Genomic DNA, 14299 nt, shown 5'->3' on the forward strand with positions numbered 1-14299 from the left:
AAATACTTTAATGCAGTTCTACCTACTTTATGGTTTAGTAAAATTGATCTATATTAATTCTAAATTTCTCTAGTAATTCCTTTGTGTAGGAAGAAACCTGCCTATGACCCTAGTTTAAATGATATCGACCTCATGCTAGACTAATTTAGAAGAAACTTTTATTGTGTCCTGCCTTAGAGTCAATGGATTCACAGAAGCTCAGACCCAATCTGCTTTGTACTTTTTACTCATTTCTCATTCAGAGAAACAAATGTTATTCTTCCTACATCCTTCAAATCTCCCACAGAGAACTAGAAAAAATAAGGAAATCAAAATGTTCTCATTGATAATGGACTGTTTTCTAAAATGATTTTTTTTTCTCCTGGAAGAAATTTATTGATGAATCATTCCATTACTTTCCTAAAATCTGCTACTTCAGAGCTTATAGATACTAGGTATTTGTTGGAGTTCCTATGAAAACTACACTTTTCAAATCAAAACATGTTATTTAATCTCTTATTAGGAACCATTGTCTCCTTTCCTAAGAGGTGGCCACTTCTTCCCAGGAAACAATGTAATTTATGAAAAAACAATAAGAAAAGTGGAAAAGCTAAATACAGATCAGGTAAGTAATAATTGTTTTAGAACTTGCTCTACAAGTATAAGTTTTGAATTATGAATATTATAATAGAACTGAAATAATACTAAATTATCAAATACCAAGCAATACCACTGTGAGTTATCCTGTGTCATCATGTCTACAATTCTTCATGCTATCCTTAATATTTTTATAATTATTTTATTGTGAAGCACATTTTACTGAAAGGGAACCTGAAGTCACATAAAAAGCTAATCTTAGAAACTGAGCTTAATAAGTATTATGTGTTTTATTTTAAACTAGATTACAAAAAAGAATTTTAAAGGCTACAATATTATATTCATTATTTTGGTATGTTCATATTTAAATGAACAGTATATAATAATAGATAAGTAAAATTTCTGAAAGATACAGAAAACTGAAAGTTTAAGTAAACATTTTAGTTCAGCACTTTGAAAAAAAAATTGTATTGTCTCAAATTCTATAAAGCAGAAATCAAAAATTACTGTATAGGATAAGACCACCATCCTCCTGGAACTCTGAGGGAAGGAACCCTTTTTGTTAGTTTAGCTTGCGGCAGCTGCAGGCATTCTTTTGATTGCATAATAGCACCCCAACCCCCCTGTTATCACATGGTGCCCTACATGTGCATCTCCACATTAGTGTCCCATTCTGCCTGGCTGGCTGTCAAATTTCCCAATTTTATGAAGACATTGGTCATATTGAATTAAACCCCACTCTAGTAATTGCGTATTGCTGGGACTTAGAACATCACCATAAATTTGGAGTATGGGTAACAACTCAGTATATAATAGGCAATTAAATATTATAAAATCAGTGTGGATAACAAAATCACTTTTTCATTTATAAGTAAAACACACTGAAAATGTATTGGGTTTTGTTTTTAAACTTCTTGGAATGAGAACACACTCTATTTTTATAAACACTTATTGGCAGTTCTTAGTAGACTTGTAAGAAATAACATGCTATTCCTTATTTTATGTCCAGTAAAAATGAAATGACATAAAATTTCAGAATGATAATCATCAAAATGTCTACTTTTTGATTTACTTGTTAAACTGAATAGTGTCTAACAAAGCATTCCAGAAATAAGAGACCAAAATTATGATATTGAGTAAAAAAATAATCACTGAGTGTTTCTGATCTTCCAAATGATGTTTTTCTAAACCTAGCAACATACATTTATATTTATTCAAATTGTCCGTCAAAAATGATGCTTCACACGTTTTAAGAAGTAAGAAATGTTTGGGGTACATCATTTAGTGCTGCTTTCAGGTTATCGTTTTAATGAGAATGAATTGTTTTTCTGTTGTATATCCTCTAGAATACAATGTTGACTGTTCTGTACACTGTCATTCCGCTCATGCAGGTGAAACAATTAAGATATTTTAAGAACACTGCTTTTGCTTATTGTTGATATCAATGCTTGACTGTTCTTACCTTTTATCACTAATAATTTCAATGATTTGCAAGTTGTAGAACTGCTACGTAAGCTGTCCAAATTAAAATTACCTGTGCAAGTATAAGTTTTGTTCTGTTGTTTCCTCAGTGATAGGGACTATACCATGACATGCTGAACAAAGCTTAGGTCCAAACAAAACCATTTATTGGCACTTGTAACTGAATCAAATACAACCAGTTACTGAAATTAGACCTGTCCAATAAAAAGGAGGCTTTTGTAGTAAAAAGTTGGTCAAATAGTACCACTTACAAGATCCTTTCAAAATATTTGTATTTTATGTTATTCTTTTTCCCCTCTATCTAAAGAAATCACCTTTGACAGTTAACAATAATTTGATATTTTGTGCTTTTAAGTTTAGATTATGATATATTTCAAAATATGATGTCTATATGAATATTTTTCTTTAAAGTGATAACTTTGATAGTTGACTCTAAGAACTGGTGCTGTAAAGCACGTGAGCCTATGAAACTCTGGCTTCTATCTTAACGCCAGGACTGATAACAATAAACACATTTTTAAGGTGACATTTTATAGCATAAAAGAACAGATAATATATTTATCTGTCAAATTTTTAAGCAAAGTTTATTAAAGCATATGGTTAGTTTTCTAAACTGTAAACATCTCAGTGCTATTGTACTTATAAAATGAGTCATATTTAAGTCTAGAGAAAGGAAAGCCAAGAACTGACTTTATGACTTTTAGTAATTGTTTTTATTGAGCTGTATATTTTCCTCCATTCTCCTCCCTTCCTCCCTATTTTATAACTACCAAGGCAGTTTCCATTCATAATATATGCCTCCTCATATATTTTTCTTCATTTCAAGATAATTTATGCAGCTAAAAAGCAATTCACATGGAGTAAAAAGTTTCAGAGTATAAAAAGAATATTAAAAAAGATGCAAATAATGGTACTTGACTTCTCTATCTGGGCCTTCATGTTTCTAGTTTTTACTTTTTTAGATAACCTCTCTTAGAAGTTTATTACTCTATTCATACAAAAGCTATATATATATATATTTATTTATTTATTTATAAAATCACATGTATGTATATGTGTGTGTGTGTGTGTGTGTGTGTAAAGTCTTACATTGTATAGATTAAAAGCACCAATTGGTGGTTTTCATTGTTGAAACATAAAAAGCCTCTTCTCCATTTTAATAAGCATGAGATCATTGCCTCCCCAACATGGATAAAAGCATGATTCCTGACACTGAAAATCACTCTATTGTATTATTTCCTAATTTTAAATTCTTTTGCATGTCCAACATCATAGATGTATTATGTAATTAGAAGCTACAGTGCCTGTTGAATTATCAAAGAAAGATTAATTATTATTCATAATAGTTTTAGGATTAAGTAAAACTTAAATATTAATTTAATTAGACATGTAATTCTATGGCATATCTAGGTAAGTAGTTTGGTGGTCATAGCTACTGATTAAATAAAAGCAAAATTCAATAAAATTTCTCAGTGTACAAATTAAATAATATATCACTAATTAAAATTACAATTCTACATCTTTATTTTATGAAACATACATTGTGGTTTTCAAATTTGTTTCAAATTTTTTCTTGGTTCATAGTAGTTCTGATTCTAGGTGGTTATTTTTTGACATGTATATGTGTTTTAGGAATGTTGTCCTCAAATTCAATGCCATCATCATGTCATTCAGCAACCCCAGATCATCCACTCTCCGCATTGTCAACAGTCCCATTCTAGCCATCAAATCCAATGCATAACAGAAAATGACTCAAATATTGGGCATGAACTCTGCCATGGTGGCTCAAGCCAGCTACATGAGCAGGTAAGAACAATCAACTGAATGCTTAGCAAAGGTCTTGAACATTTCTTACACAAGAATTCTAACAATCATAGTAAATTTCCATCCAAACACTGAGAAAATGTGCCAGTGGTATTTGTGTTTTTCTTAACTTTCTTCTTATTTACTATGTGTCTTTCACATCATGCATCTTGATTCTATTCATTTCCCCATCCCTTTGCACCTACCCTTCACCCCTGCAAACTCCCCCTCCCAATAAAACAAAATTTAAGAGAAAAGAAAGAAAAGACAAGAAATCTCATCATGAAAGCTGCAGTGTGACACAGTGAGTCATGCAGTAAAGCACTTTGTCCCTATATCTTTACTTGCAAATGTTCATTGCAGAGTCATTGGTCTGATTCGAGGCCTCTGGTTTCTACTACACTATCAATGTCAAGACCTCACTGGGACTCTTCTAGGATATCCTGTTGTTGTCCTGTGTTGTTGAGATCCTGAAACTTTGAGTCTGCGGATCAGGCCCCTTCACATGCTCCAGCAGATCATAGATGTAGTGGATGTTGGGGTGGGCCAAGACCTTAACCCTGGTTCTGGCCCTAGGAAGCTGCAGGTTTGGCCAACTATGAGTTCTCCTCTGTCCTCACCACCAGGGTGAACTCTCCACCCCTGGTATGTGTGTTTTTACAACATTTTAAGAACTATCCATACTCCTCTCAAAAGACAAAATAACTCAGGTTTATTAAATGTATGAATTTATGACTTGATTCATGAATATTTAATTATAACAAATAGCTGGTCCTTAGAAATGAGCCCAACTGTTGTTCAGTATTACACATTTTCATGAGATAGAATATTCAAATGAACAACAAGTTGCAAATGCTATCATCTGAGATGATTGTTAATGATATCATTTCACAAGCTGGTAATTAGTTGCTGTATATATTCTTTGAGAATACATTATTCTAATAAAAGTCAAAATATATTTTACTGCACATTATAACAAAATAGGAATCAAAACTTAGTTGCTAAGGAGAAGCCTCCCTGGATACAATCCTGAGTGACTAATTTATGTTGTGAAGTCATTGGAGTCTTGTAAATATCTGCTGCACAAGTGATAATAGGAAAAAAAGATTTTCTTCGATCTGGTAAAAACTAATGATAATGACTGCAGTAACGAAGAGTCAGACATTATTTGTACTTGCTCCAATTTCAAATTGACCTCTCTCATAGACAACTCTAAAGAGAAGATAAAATAATAAGAAAGAAAATTACTTAAAAAGAAAGTTAGCTTCCAATTCAAGAATTGGAACAAAAGAATTGTTTTATATTACATATACATGAGATTATTCCTGATGCTTTGAAATACACACTTTGGCCAGGTTGTTAAAAAATAACTAGAAATAATTTAAAATTCGCATTTTTCTAATATAAAAATGTCTAAAATTATCTTTCCTTTGTCTGCATGGAAACATTAGCCTCTAAAGTAGTGTGTGAAATGTCTTAAGTTACATGGATTTGTGATGACAAAAATAGCCAAGTTATTAGATTAAATCATTTGAAATTGCTATTTTATATTTCATAATTGATGAAATAGAAATGCCTCTGCATAGTGCAATTTAATCTTTAATTTCGCTTCGCCTTGGTTTCCTCTAATAAAGGAAAGTGGAAGCACCTAAAATTTAATGCAAAGCAAAATGTTTGCATCTTCCTTAAAAGTAACAAACAACACATTTCAGGAGAAAAGAAAGAAGAAATTACTTTCAACTGGGAGATCAAGGGTGTTTTCAGGAGGTGGGAATTGACTTTGAAATATGAGCAGTATTTCCACATTTAGTACCATGGTGTTACATGGAGACAATGGCCAAGGAAGAAAATAATCCTATGGATAATGTTACAGGTTTGGAGAAGTATATTTTGTGTTTCCAAATTAAGTTAATCATGGGCTGAGGAGACAGCTCCATTAGATTATAAAGCATTGACCATGCAAGCATGAGCACCTGAGTTCAGATTCCCAGAACTGTGAACCTCAGCAACAGTGTGCACATCTGTAATCCTGGTGGCAGGTAGGAGAATCCCTTGAAGCAGGTGGACCATGTAGATTGGTATATGTAGTGGCAAGCACGTAAATGATCCTTTCTCGAACACAGAGGAATACATGACCTTATATTTAGGTTGTGCATTGATGTCTAAATGCATGCATGCGGTGGCACATATGGGCCACATTCACACATATGAACACACATATGTATCACACACATGCAGACACACACACAGTAGAGAGAGAGAACAAACAAGAACAAGACTAGTCAGTTGTTTGATCTGAATAGAATGGAAGGTGCACAACAAGGGTGTACTAGGTTTAGGTTAAAGTATTAGCATGGTCCATATAGGCTATGTCATGAAGTCATAAAAGTTGAGACAAAAACAAGTGTAGACTATATAATGGATAGTTAGTAAAAAATATTAAATAGAAAAGTACCAATAAAAATACTACTTTAGGCTGGGAGATGGTGGTGCATACTTTTAATCACAGCACTTGGAAAGCAAAGGAAGGTGAATCTCTGTGAGTTCGAGGCCAGCCTGGTCTACAAGATCTAGTTCCAGGACAGGCTCCAAAACCACAGAGAACCTGTCTCAGAAAAGAAAAAAAACTACTGCATTAGAAGATTAACTATGGCAGCTTTGTGCCAAGTAGACTATCAAATTTTTTCATTTTCTTCTCATAATGATCATATTAGGAAAGTGGTGTTATTGTCTTTTTGTTAAAACTAAACTTTGAAGAGATTAAGTCACTTTTCTTAAACAAAAAACAATACAGCAATAAATCCTTCCCAAATAAAAAAAAATAAAAATAAAACAGCACTCAATACAGAAAATAAACCCACCAAACTGTAACAAAACAAAGACACACAAAAACTGTGGAGTTCACTATATGTTGGAGTTTGACCTATTTTTAAAATTTGTGTTTGAGATTGTAATTTGGATGTAGCATGGGAAAGAAAAAAGACACGAGCTTTCAATTCAGTTGCTTGAGTTGATAAAACATGATGCTACATGACCTCCAGCAGTAAACTTGAACAGGCTTCAATTTCCTCCTTTGGAACAGGGGATCATACTTTCATGTACACTGTATCCTACAAGAAGAAGGTTGAAATAAAATCTGTAAAGCACCCTGCTTACTGTCAACTCTCTAGCAGATTCTCAAATCAATGTTCAATCACTGAACTTTCTACTGCCTGTCTCGGACCTCAGATGTTTAAAGCATCACTGTCAGAAACTGGTTACATTGTAAAATAATTTTTGGCATTTATGGTTAAACTCAATCTGTTATATTATATATTATAATATATATGAACTCATAGAGAAAGTGACAGCATTCACAGGGACTGTATAGGTTTACTCCAGGTAGAGAATATCAATGCTGAGAGAAGACATGGACACAAGCTCCCATCCCTTACCCAGAAGCTGTGTCTGATTAATAACCATTCACAGATGAAAAAAATCAGTGTTCAGTCCTGCTGGTGATCCTGCATGGGACTGAACTAGACCCTCTGAATGTGGGTGACAATTACGTGGCTTCATCTGTTGTGGTGGTCTGGCAGTGAGCCAGGACATATCCTGGGTGCATAAACTGGCTTTTTGGAACCCATTTCCTATGGTGGGATACCTTGTTCAGCCTTGATAAAGGGGGAAGGGTTTGGTTCTGCTTCAACTTGGTATACCAGACCTTGTTGACCCCCCACCAAGGGAGGCCTTAGCTCCTTTGAGGAGTGGATGGGGGAGATGGGGGAAAGTGGGAGACAGGAGAAGGGTAGGGAGGGGGAACTGGGGCTGGTATGCAGAATTAAAAAAATGAAAGTAAAGGAAAAAATCAGTTTTCTAGATGGAAGTCTCAATGGGAATACAAGCCATTCATAAGTCCAGTCCCCATGCCAAACAGTAGATGGCTAACACAAAACAAACTCATTAGCATCTTTGGAGGTTCTTTGTTGAATAAGGCATTTTGACAGGGCATTTTCTTTTATTTCTTCTTCTATTTTTCACCTTATTTGTCCTTTGTGTATATTATGGCTTCTGGTTTTATGTTTTTAGGAGAGTCCTATGTGTACAAATAAGTGTTTCTCTTCATCAATGTGTATATCTCGTGCTTTTTCTTTAGCTTTTTTCTTCTGTTTGTTTTTGGTCCTATTCCAGTTTGTTAGGTTTTGTTTTACCCTACTTATTTTATGTCATTATTATTCTTTAGATGCCCGCTTGTTTTCTTTTTTTTTTTTTTCAGAAAGGGTGTGGATTCCGATGGGGGGAAACATGAAGGAATCTTAGAGGATGGAGGAGGGACAACCATGATCAGAATACTTTGTATGAAAAACACCTATTTTTAATAAGAGGAAAAATTATTTCACTCCTTTTGTATTCACTAGATCACTTAAAATTGAGTGAAATGATATTTAAAATACTATGTCAATATTGATTTTCCTTGCAATTGCTCCCCTACTAAGAAGAATATACACTACTGATACATAGAAAATTCAGTGACTTGATTCATGGGATGATTTTAATTGACTTTTATTCTTTGAATTTTCATATCAATATATCTGTGAACTTAGAAAAACAATATTGCTTATAATTGTAATTGATATTGCTTCAGGTGATAATTCAGGATGATGGCCCTGAAAAATTGGATCCCAAATATTTTGGAGAGTTGCTTGCTGACCTAAGCCGCAAGAATACAGACCTATATCACTGCTTATTAGAACATTTGGAGAGGATTGGAGGAAGGTACTGTAAATGCATTATTTGTCTTGATGTTGCAGTTGTCACATATTTTAGTACATTCTTGTAATTTTAAAAATAGATGTTTAAAGTTTTTTTATGTGCATGCATTGTGCCTCAATGAGTTAATGTGCACCACATGTGTTCAGGTGCCCACACAGTTCAGAGGGAGCTGGAGATCCTGGTATTTGAGTTACATGCAGCTGTGAGATCTCCAGCATTGCTCTATAAATGAAACTTGCGTCTTGTCAAAGAGCAGTATGTGGTTGCAACCACTGAGTATGTTTCTAGCCCTTAAAATAGACTTTCTGAAAGAGCAGGTTCAGGTTTACAGCAGAACGCTAGTGCTCTTAATGAGTAAATAGAATAATTATATGAAAAAACCGAACAAATTTTTCATTTTAAAATAGTCAAGGGGTTTAGAGAGATGGCTCAGAGGTTAAGACCAGTGGCTGCTCTTCCAGAGGTTCTGAGTTCAAATCCTAGCAACCACATGGTGGCTCACAACCATCTGTAATGAGACCTGTTGCCCTTTTCTGATGTGCAGGTGTATATGCAGGCAGATCACAGTATATAACATTTTTTTTTAAAAAAAAAAAAGGTAGTCAAGCTGATTGTGGTGGCTTCATACCTGTGATGGAAGCTTTCAGGAGGCTGAGACTGGAGGACAGCGTTCATTTTGATGCCATCCTGGACTACATAGCTTATCTTTCCAGCTGGTGCTATTTAGCAAGTATATGTCTCAAAAAAAAGTCAAAACCAAACAAATAAAGGAGAGTTGATGTGTTTTATGAAATTCGGCAAAGATATCATTAATTTTAGATCAGTTAAGAATTGTGTATGTTTTCTTTCGTAATGCACTTTGATGGCAAAACTACTACTTGGGAAAGAAAATAAGTAAAATGACTGACATATTAAAAAGACAAAAGATAACAAATGCTGGTGCAGATGTGGAGAAGAAGGAAATGAATATTGTGGTAATGTACACTAGTCGGTATGGGAAAGAATATGAAAGATTTTCAAAATGAAAACTAGAGCTACCATGTGATCCAGAAATCTGACTATTGGGTATACAATCAAATACAATGAAATGAGTATGTAAAAGACACACCTTCGCTTCCCTGTTCATGATACCAGGGAATGGAAACAACCTGATAATCTACCAGCATAAAAAAATAAATTCCTGTCATTTTTAACAATATAAATCGAATTGGAGAGAACTCTATTCAGTAAAATAACACAGCCGCATAAAGCAAGTGTCACATGACTTAGTTTGTGATCTTAAAAAATAATTTCATAGTGAGTGTGGAATGGCTATTGTCACAAGCTCAGTGCAGTAGAAGGTTCAAAGTGGAAATGTTACTCAATGTACACTAAATTACTGCTGAATAAGGACAAATTCTAGTGTGCTATTGCAGAGTGTTGACTATAGAAAATGATAAAGAACTTTAAGTTTCAAATCTAGAAGATTTTGAGTATTATCCTTATAAAGAAAATATGTTTGATAGAATAGAAATGTTTTATCTTTAAATATTATATTTTATACATTATAACCCACATACTGTATTGATTTACATAGTATATTGTCTGTAACATAAATTATGGAGGATTATATGTTTTTAAATAGAAAACTCTATATAATGTAATAGATAACATGCAGCTATATATTTTTAAATATATTTACCTTTTTATATGTACATGTGTGAGTCTGCATGGGTTTATATGCACCGTATTATTACAGATGCCTGCACAGAATAGTAGAATTTGAATTCTCTGGAATTGGAGGGAATCATTCATTTGTAGATGACAGCACATGGCCATTAAATGAATACCTAATGCTATCAAGTCAAAACATGAATTCAGAGTCATCTGGAAGATAAAGAAATGCCAATAGACTTTTTTAATTCAAAGTTTTCATTGGCTACATTCTTTAGCTTCTAAATCTTTATAATACAGAATTTATATGTCATATAAATATAGAGGGTATGACACAATTTTGTATACCTTTTAAGTTAAAGAAGGTAATATATTTTCCAAATCAATATTTATGTTTAGTGTCTTTAATATATTCTTTTAATCTTTTACCCATTTCTTTTCTATCAATTTTATCACCTTCCTACAATCATTTTCCCTAACTATTTTTGTTCCTAGGTAAGTATAATGCTCTCACTAGGGCTCTCTCTCACTTATCTATTTCTACTGCCATTCCTACTACTCACCTTCTACTGTCCACTCTCCATAGTATTTAGAAAGCTACATAAGGGCTATTTTATGTAGTTTGGGATTCATGAAGCTTAATGCAGGACTCAGTACCTGTTGACTAATCATTTACTTTCATTACTGTTTATTCATTTCAAATACATCAAAGTACAGCTAATTATTAAATTTATTCCCTTATAAATACATGAATTTTCTCTTTTGAGAGGTTTTGATCATTATACCTAATAACATCCTATCACATTACATGAACTACTCTCTTTCCTATGACCCAAAGAACTATCTCATGCATACAATTCTTTTTGCACAAGTTTTCTATGTTAATAATTTTATTCCCCTCAATGACCTATTCATTGAGTGACCAAAATGTGCCAGATATTGTACTGCTTATCTGTATTATAAAATTTCAAAACTAACCTCATAAAATTTCAGATGAAGGTCTAGGAGACATGTTATTAATTAAGATCACATAGCTACTGAGGGCTTGAGATATATTCAAATGTTTTTGAGTATTTTATTCTCTCATCTATAAAATATGACTCAGTTTTTCTGCAACACACTTCCTAGATCTTGATTAGGTCCAAATGAACCTCTTTTGGTCTTTATATTTTCTGCATTTTTCATTTTTCTCTATTCTCTTTCAATATTTCTAAACCAGTACCATATACATGCATGCAAACTTTGGTACATATATTAGGCATGCCTTAAGAATGGGAATGTACATTTTTCTTTTGCTGCAGTACCTTGTCTATTTTTATTAATGTATGAAAGAGGTTTTTAACACTGACCCACTTATCTCTATAAGCAACAATTTGCTTATAAGCAATTACACAAGGGATAAAGGTAGGGACTAATGTGCTAAAACTCTCTTACCTTAAAAATTATTTCTGTCTTGCTGCCAGAATATATACAACTGCTTTTCTGTTTATTTGACATGTTCACATACATGTTCATGCCTCATTATTCTACTATGTGCAGAAAAAGCAATTAGACAGAAATAAAGTTTGGTCTGTTGCCCTTGACAACACTGTAACTGTATTCTTCCAAATCTTCACAATTCCTACAGGAGGACATAGCAGACTGGTATAACCACTGACAATACCATAAGATTTGCCTTCATAATTTGGCTCCACAAACACTCTCTGAACCTCTGTCCAAATATTGATTTTTTTTGCTCAAAATTTTATTATCCAGCTAGAATTTTGATCAGTTTGCTTTGTTTGGTGTAGATTCATATACTGTTGTTACCTCATGGTTTCCTAGTATACATAGATTAAATGAATTGACCATATCTTTAAAGTTTATGTTTTGGTAAAATGGAATGAATAGTATCAAAATATCAATAGAGAGAAACTAAACTCAAAATTGAAAGTGAAAACCAGAGTGAGAAAAAGGAGGTAGAACTCGACAAAACCTGTAATTGTTTCATTCACCCAAGTACCATTTGCTGTCAAGCACTTCTACATCTGCTCTCAGATAGACTGGTAAAAATGGACAATGTCCTAACTAATTCTGCATATTTTGTTATTTATATGATACTCATTTTTAGTAGGTCAGATAGTTTCAGGAAAATTATTTTAGTCAAACTAAGTGAAAGTTCCATTTTTGATATTTAAATTATTTTATTTGTGATTCTAACTTAAGCCGGTACTATTATGATATACAAAATATAAAACAGATAGAGCAAACATTTTTATTTATAATTACTGAATCTATTGTTTGAAAGTTGTGTTTTTGTTATTCTTACAGCAAACAAGACTTTGAGTCTGCAGATGCAGTAAGTCCAAAAATCATTAAAATTAAATAGATAACAAAGTACATTGTGATTGTGATACCAATAATATCCTTTTATTTAGTGTGTTTATTAGACTGGAAACACAGGTTAGAAAAATAATGTTTATATCTTTGTAATGACTGCAAATATAATAATTACAAAGAATAGTTTTATGACTGTCACTAGAATTTAAGTTGTCATTGTTGAATGTACAATTAAAATTTACCTGATCACAAAACTGTATTTAGAAGACATAAATCTATACAGTAAAAATCAATTTCTTCTAATATGCTTGAAATTGTGTGTGACATCAACTTGAAGTGAAAAACCTTTAAGTATCAATTTCATTACATTGTAATTATGTAACAATTATTTTAAGTTATTAAGCAATCAAACAGAGTTTATTTTAACACAATAAAAAGAAAACTCACCTCTTGTGCATTATTTTTTTAATTTTATCATTATTTCCAGTATTAATCACTATTCTCCCTCCATTCACAAAAGTAATTCTATATATCTTAAACTGACTTATAAAAGCATGCTTTTTTTAAGCTTCTCTCTTAAATTTAGTTGAAGCTTACAAATGTTGCTGTGGCAACACTGCAATCTCTCGAAAGTCGCTATAGCCTAAAGCAAATTTTCTTTGAATCCTATAATATCTATAAATTTATATGGCAGTTTTCATAATTTAAAAATTAAGCTTCTCAAATATATATAACACCCAACAAAACTTAGTTTTGGAGGATACAGTGATGCTATTTTCAGTGGAATTTGAATTTTTGTATCATTGTTATTATCTCCATCATCATTATTATTTGCTTTTATTAGATGGAATCTGGCTATATATCATGCACGGCCTTGAACTTATTATGTAACACAAGCTAGCCTTGCTCCTCTTGCCTCAGACACTTGGGTCCTGAGAATATTGGCATATACAACCACAAGCATAATAAGTAATCATTTTGTTTCAAATGACTTTTCCTTACCCCTTTGGTTTTGGGGTTCAAAGCCAGGACCTTATAATACATGCAAGCACTGTATCACTGAGCCCTAGCCTTAAAGTGATCTTTTAAAGCAGAAATGGAATCTTTGGCTGGTTGCCCAAATCTTTTCTCTAACAATCTCTGGAATTTAGTATTATGTTGATGTATGTGTAATATAACTGAGTATTTATTTAAAAGTGAGAATTGGTAAAGCTGTGAATGGTATTCATAGGAACTATTCTTTAAAAGGTAATTTAATCCTCTGCTATCCTTCTAAATATGCTTTTTATACAAAAACCTATGAACCAAAGCCCATAAGATTAAAATATTGATGCTTTCAAGGGATAAATTCCATTTTCTTACAGTCAGAAGACATTGAGTCATTGATTCCTAAAGGACTGTCAGAGTTTACAAAACAGCAAATTCGTTATATTCTGCAGGTAAGATGGGATCACAATGTCCAACTTTGCTAATAAAATCTTATTATATTTTATTTTGTCGTGTTTGGTTGTCATCTCTAAGAAGTCTGTCCTTTTCTAATGTGAAACAGAAAGGAAGTAGTTCCAGAAAGTAGCAGAAGTCTGGAGAACTGAGAAAAGTAGATGGAGGGGAAAGTATAATCAAGATACATTCTGTGAGGAAAAAAACCCATTTTCAGTTAAAAAAAGAAACTTCAGATCAATTTATCCAAATAACTTTTTAAAAAATTCTTAAT

The 14299-nt window shown here is 32.8% G+C and overlaps 1 protein-coding gene across 2 annotated transcripts in view; it reads left to right on the forward strand.

Moving 5' to 3' along the window:
* Pof1b (POF1B actin binding protein) overlaps positions 1-14299 on the forward strand; it is a 73278-nt gene that overhangs the window by 30329 nt on the left and 28650 nt on the right. For both annotated transcript variants that reach the window (XM_041645205.1, XM_041645204.1), the window contains exons 5-9: positions 503-604; positions 3691-3864; positions 8486-8616; positions 12577-12604; positions 13950-14024. In XM_041645205.1, coding sequence (XP_041501139.1) covers positions 503-604; positions 3691-3864; positions 8486-8616; positions 12577-12604; positions 13950-14024 — 510 coding nt within the window. The remainder of the gene's footprint in view (positions 1-502; positions 605-3690; positions 3865-8485; positions 8617-12576; positions 12605-13949; positions 14025-14299) is intronic.

Source organism: Microtus oregoni, unplaced genomic scaffold (genome assembly GCF_018167655.1).
Source record: "Microtus oregoni isolate MIOR12 unplaced genomic scaffold, Mior012 000107F_000, whole genome shotgun sequence".
NCBI lineage: Eukaryota > Metazoa > Chordata > Mammalia > Rodentia > Cricetidae > Microtus > Microtus oregoni.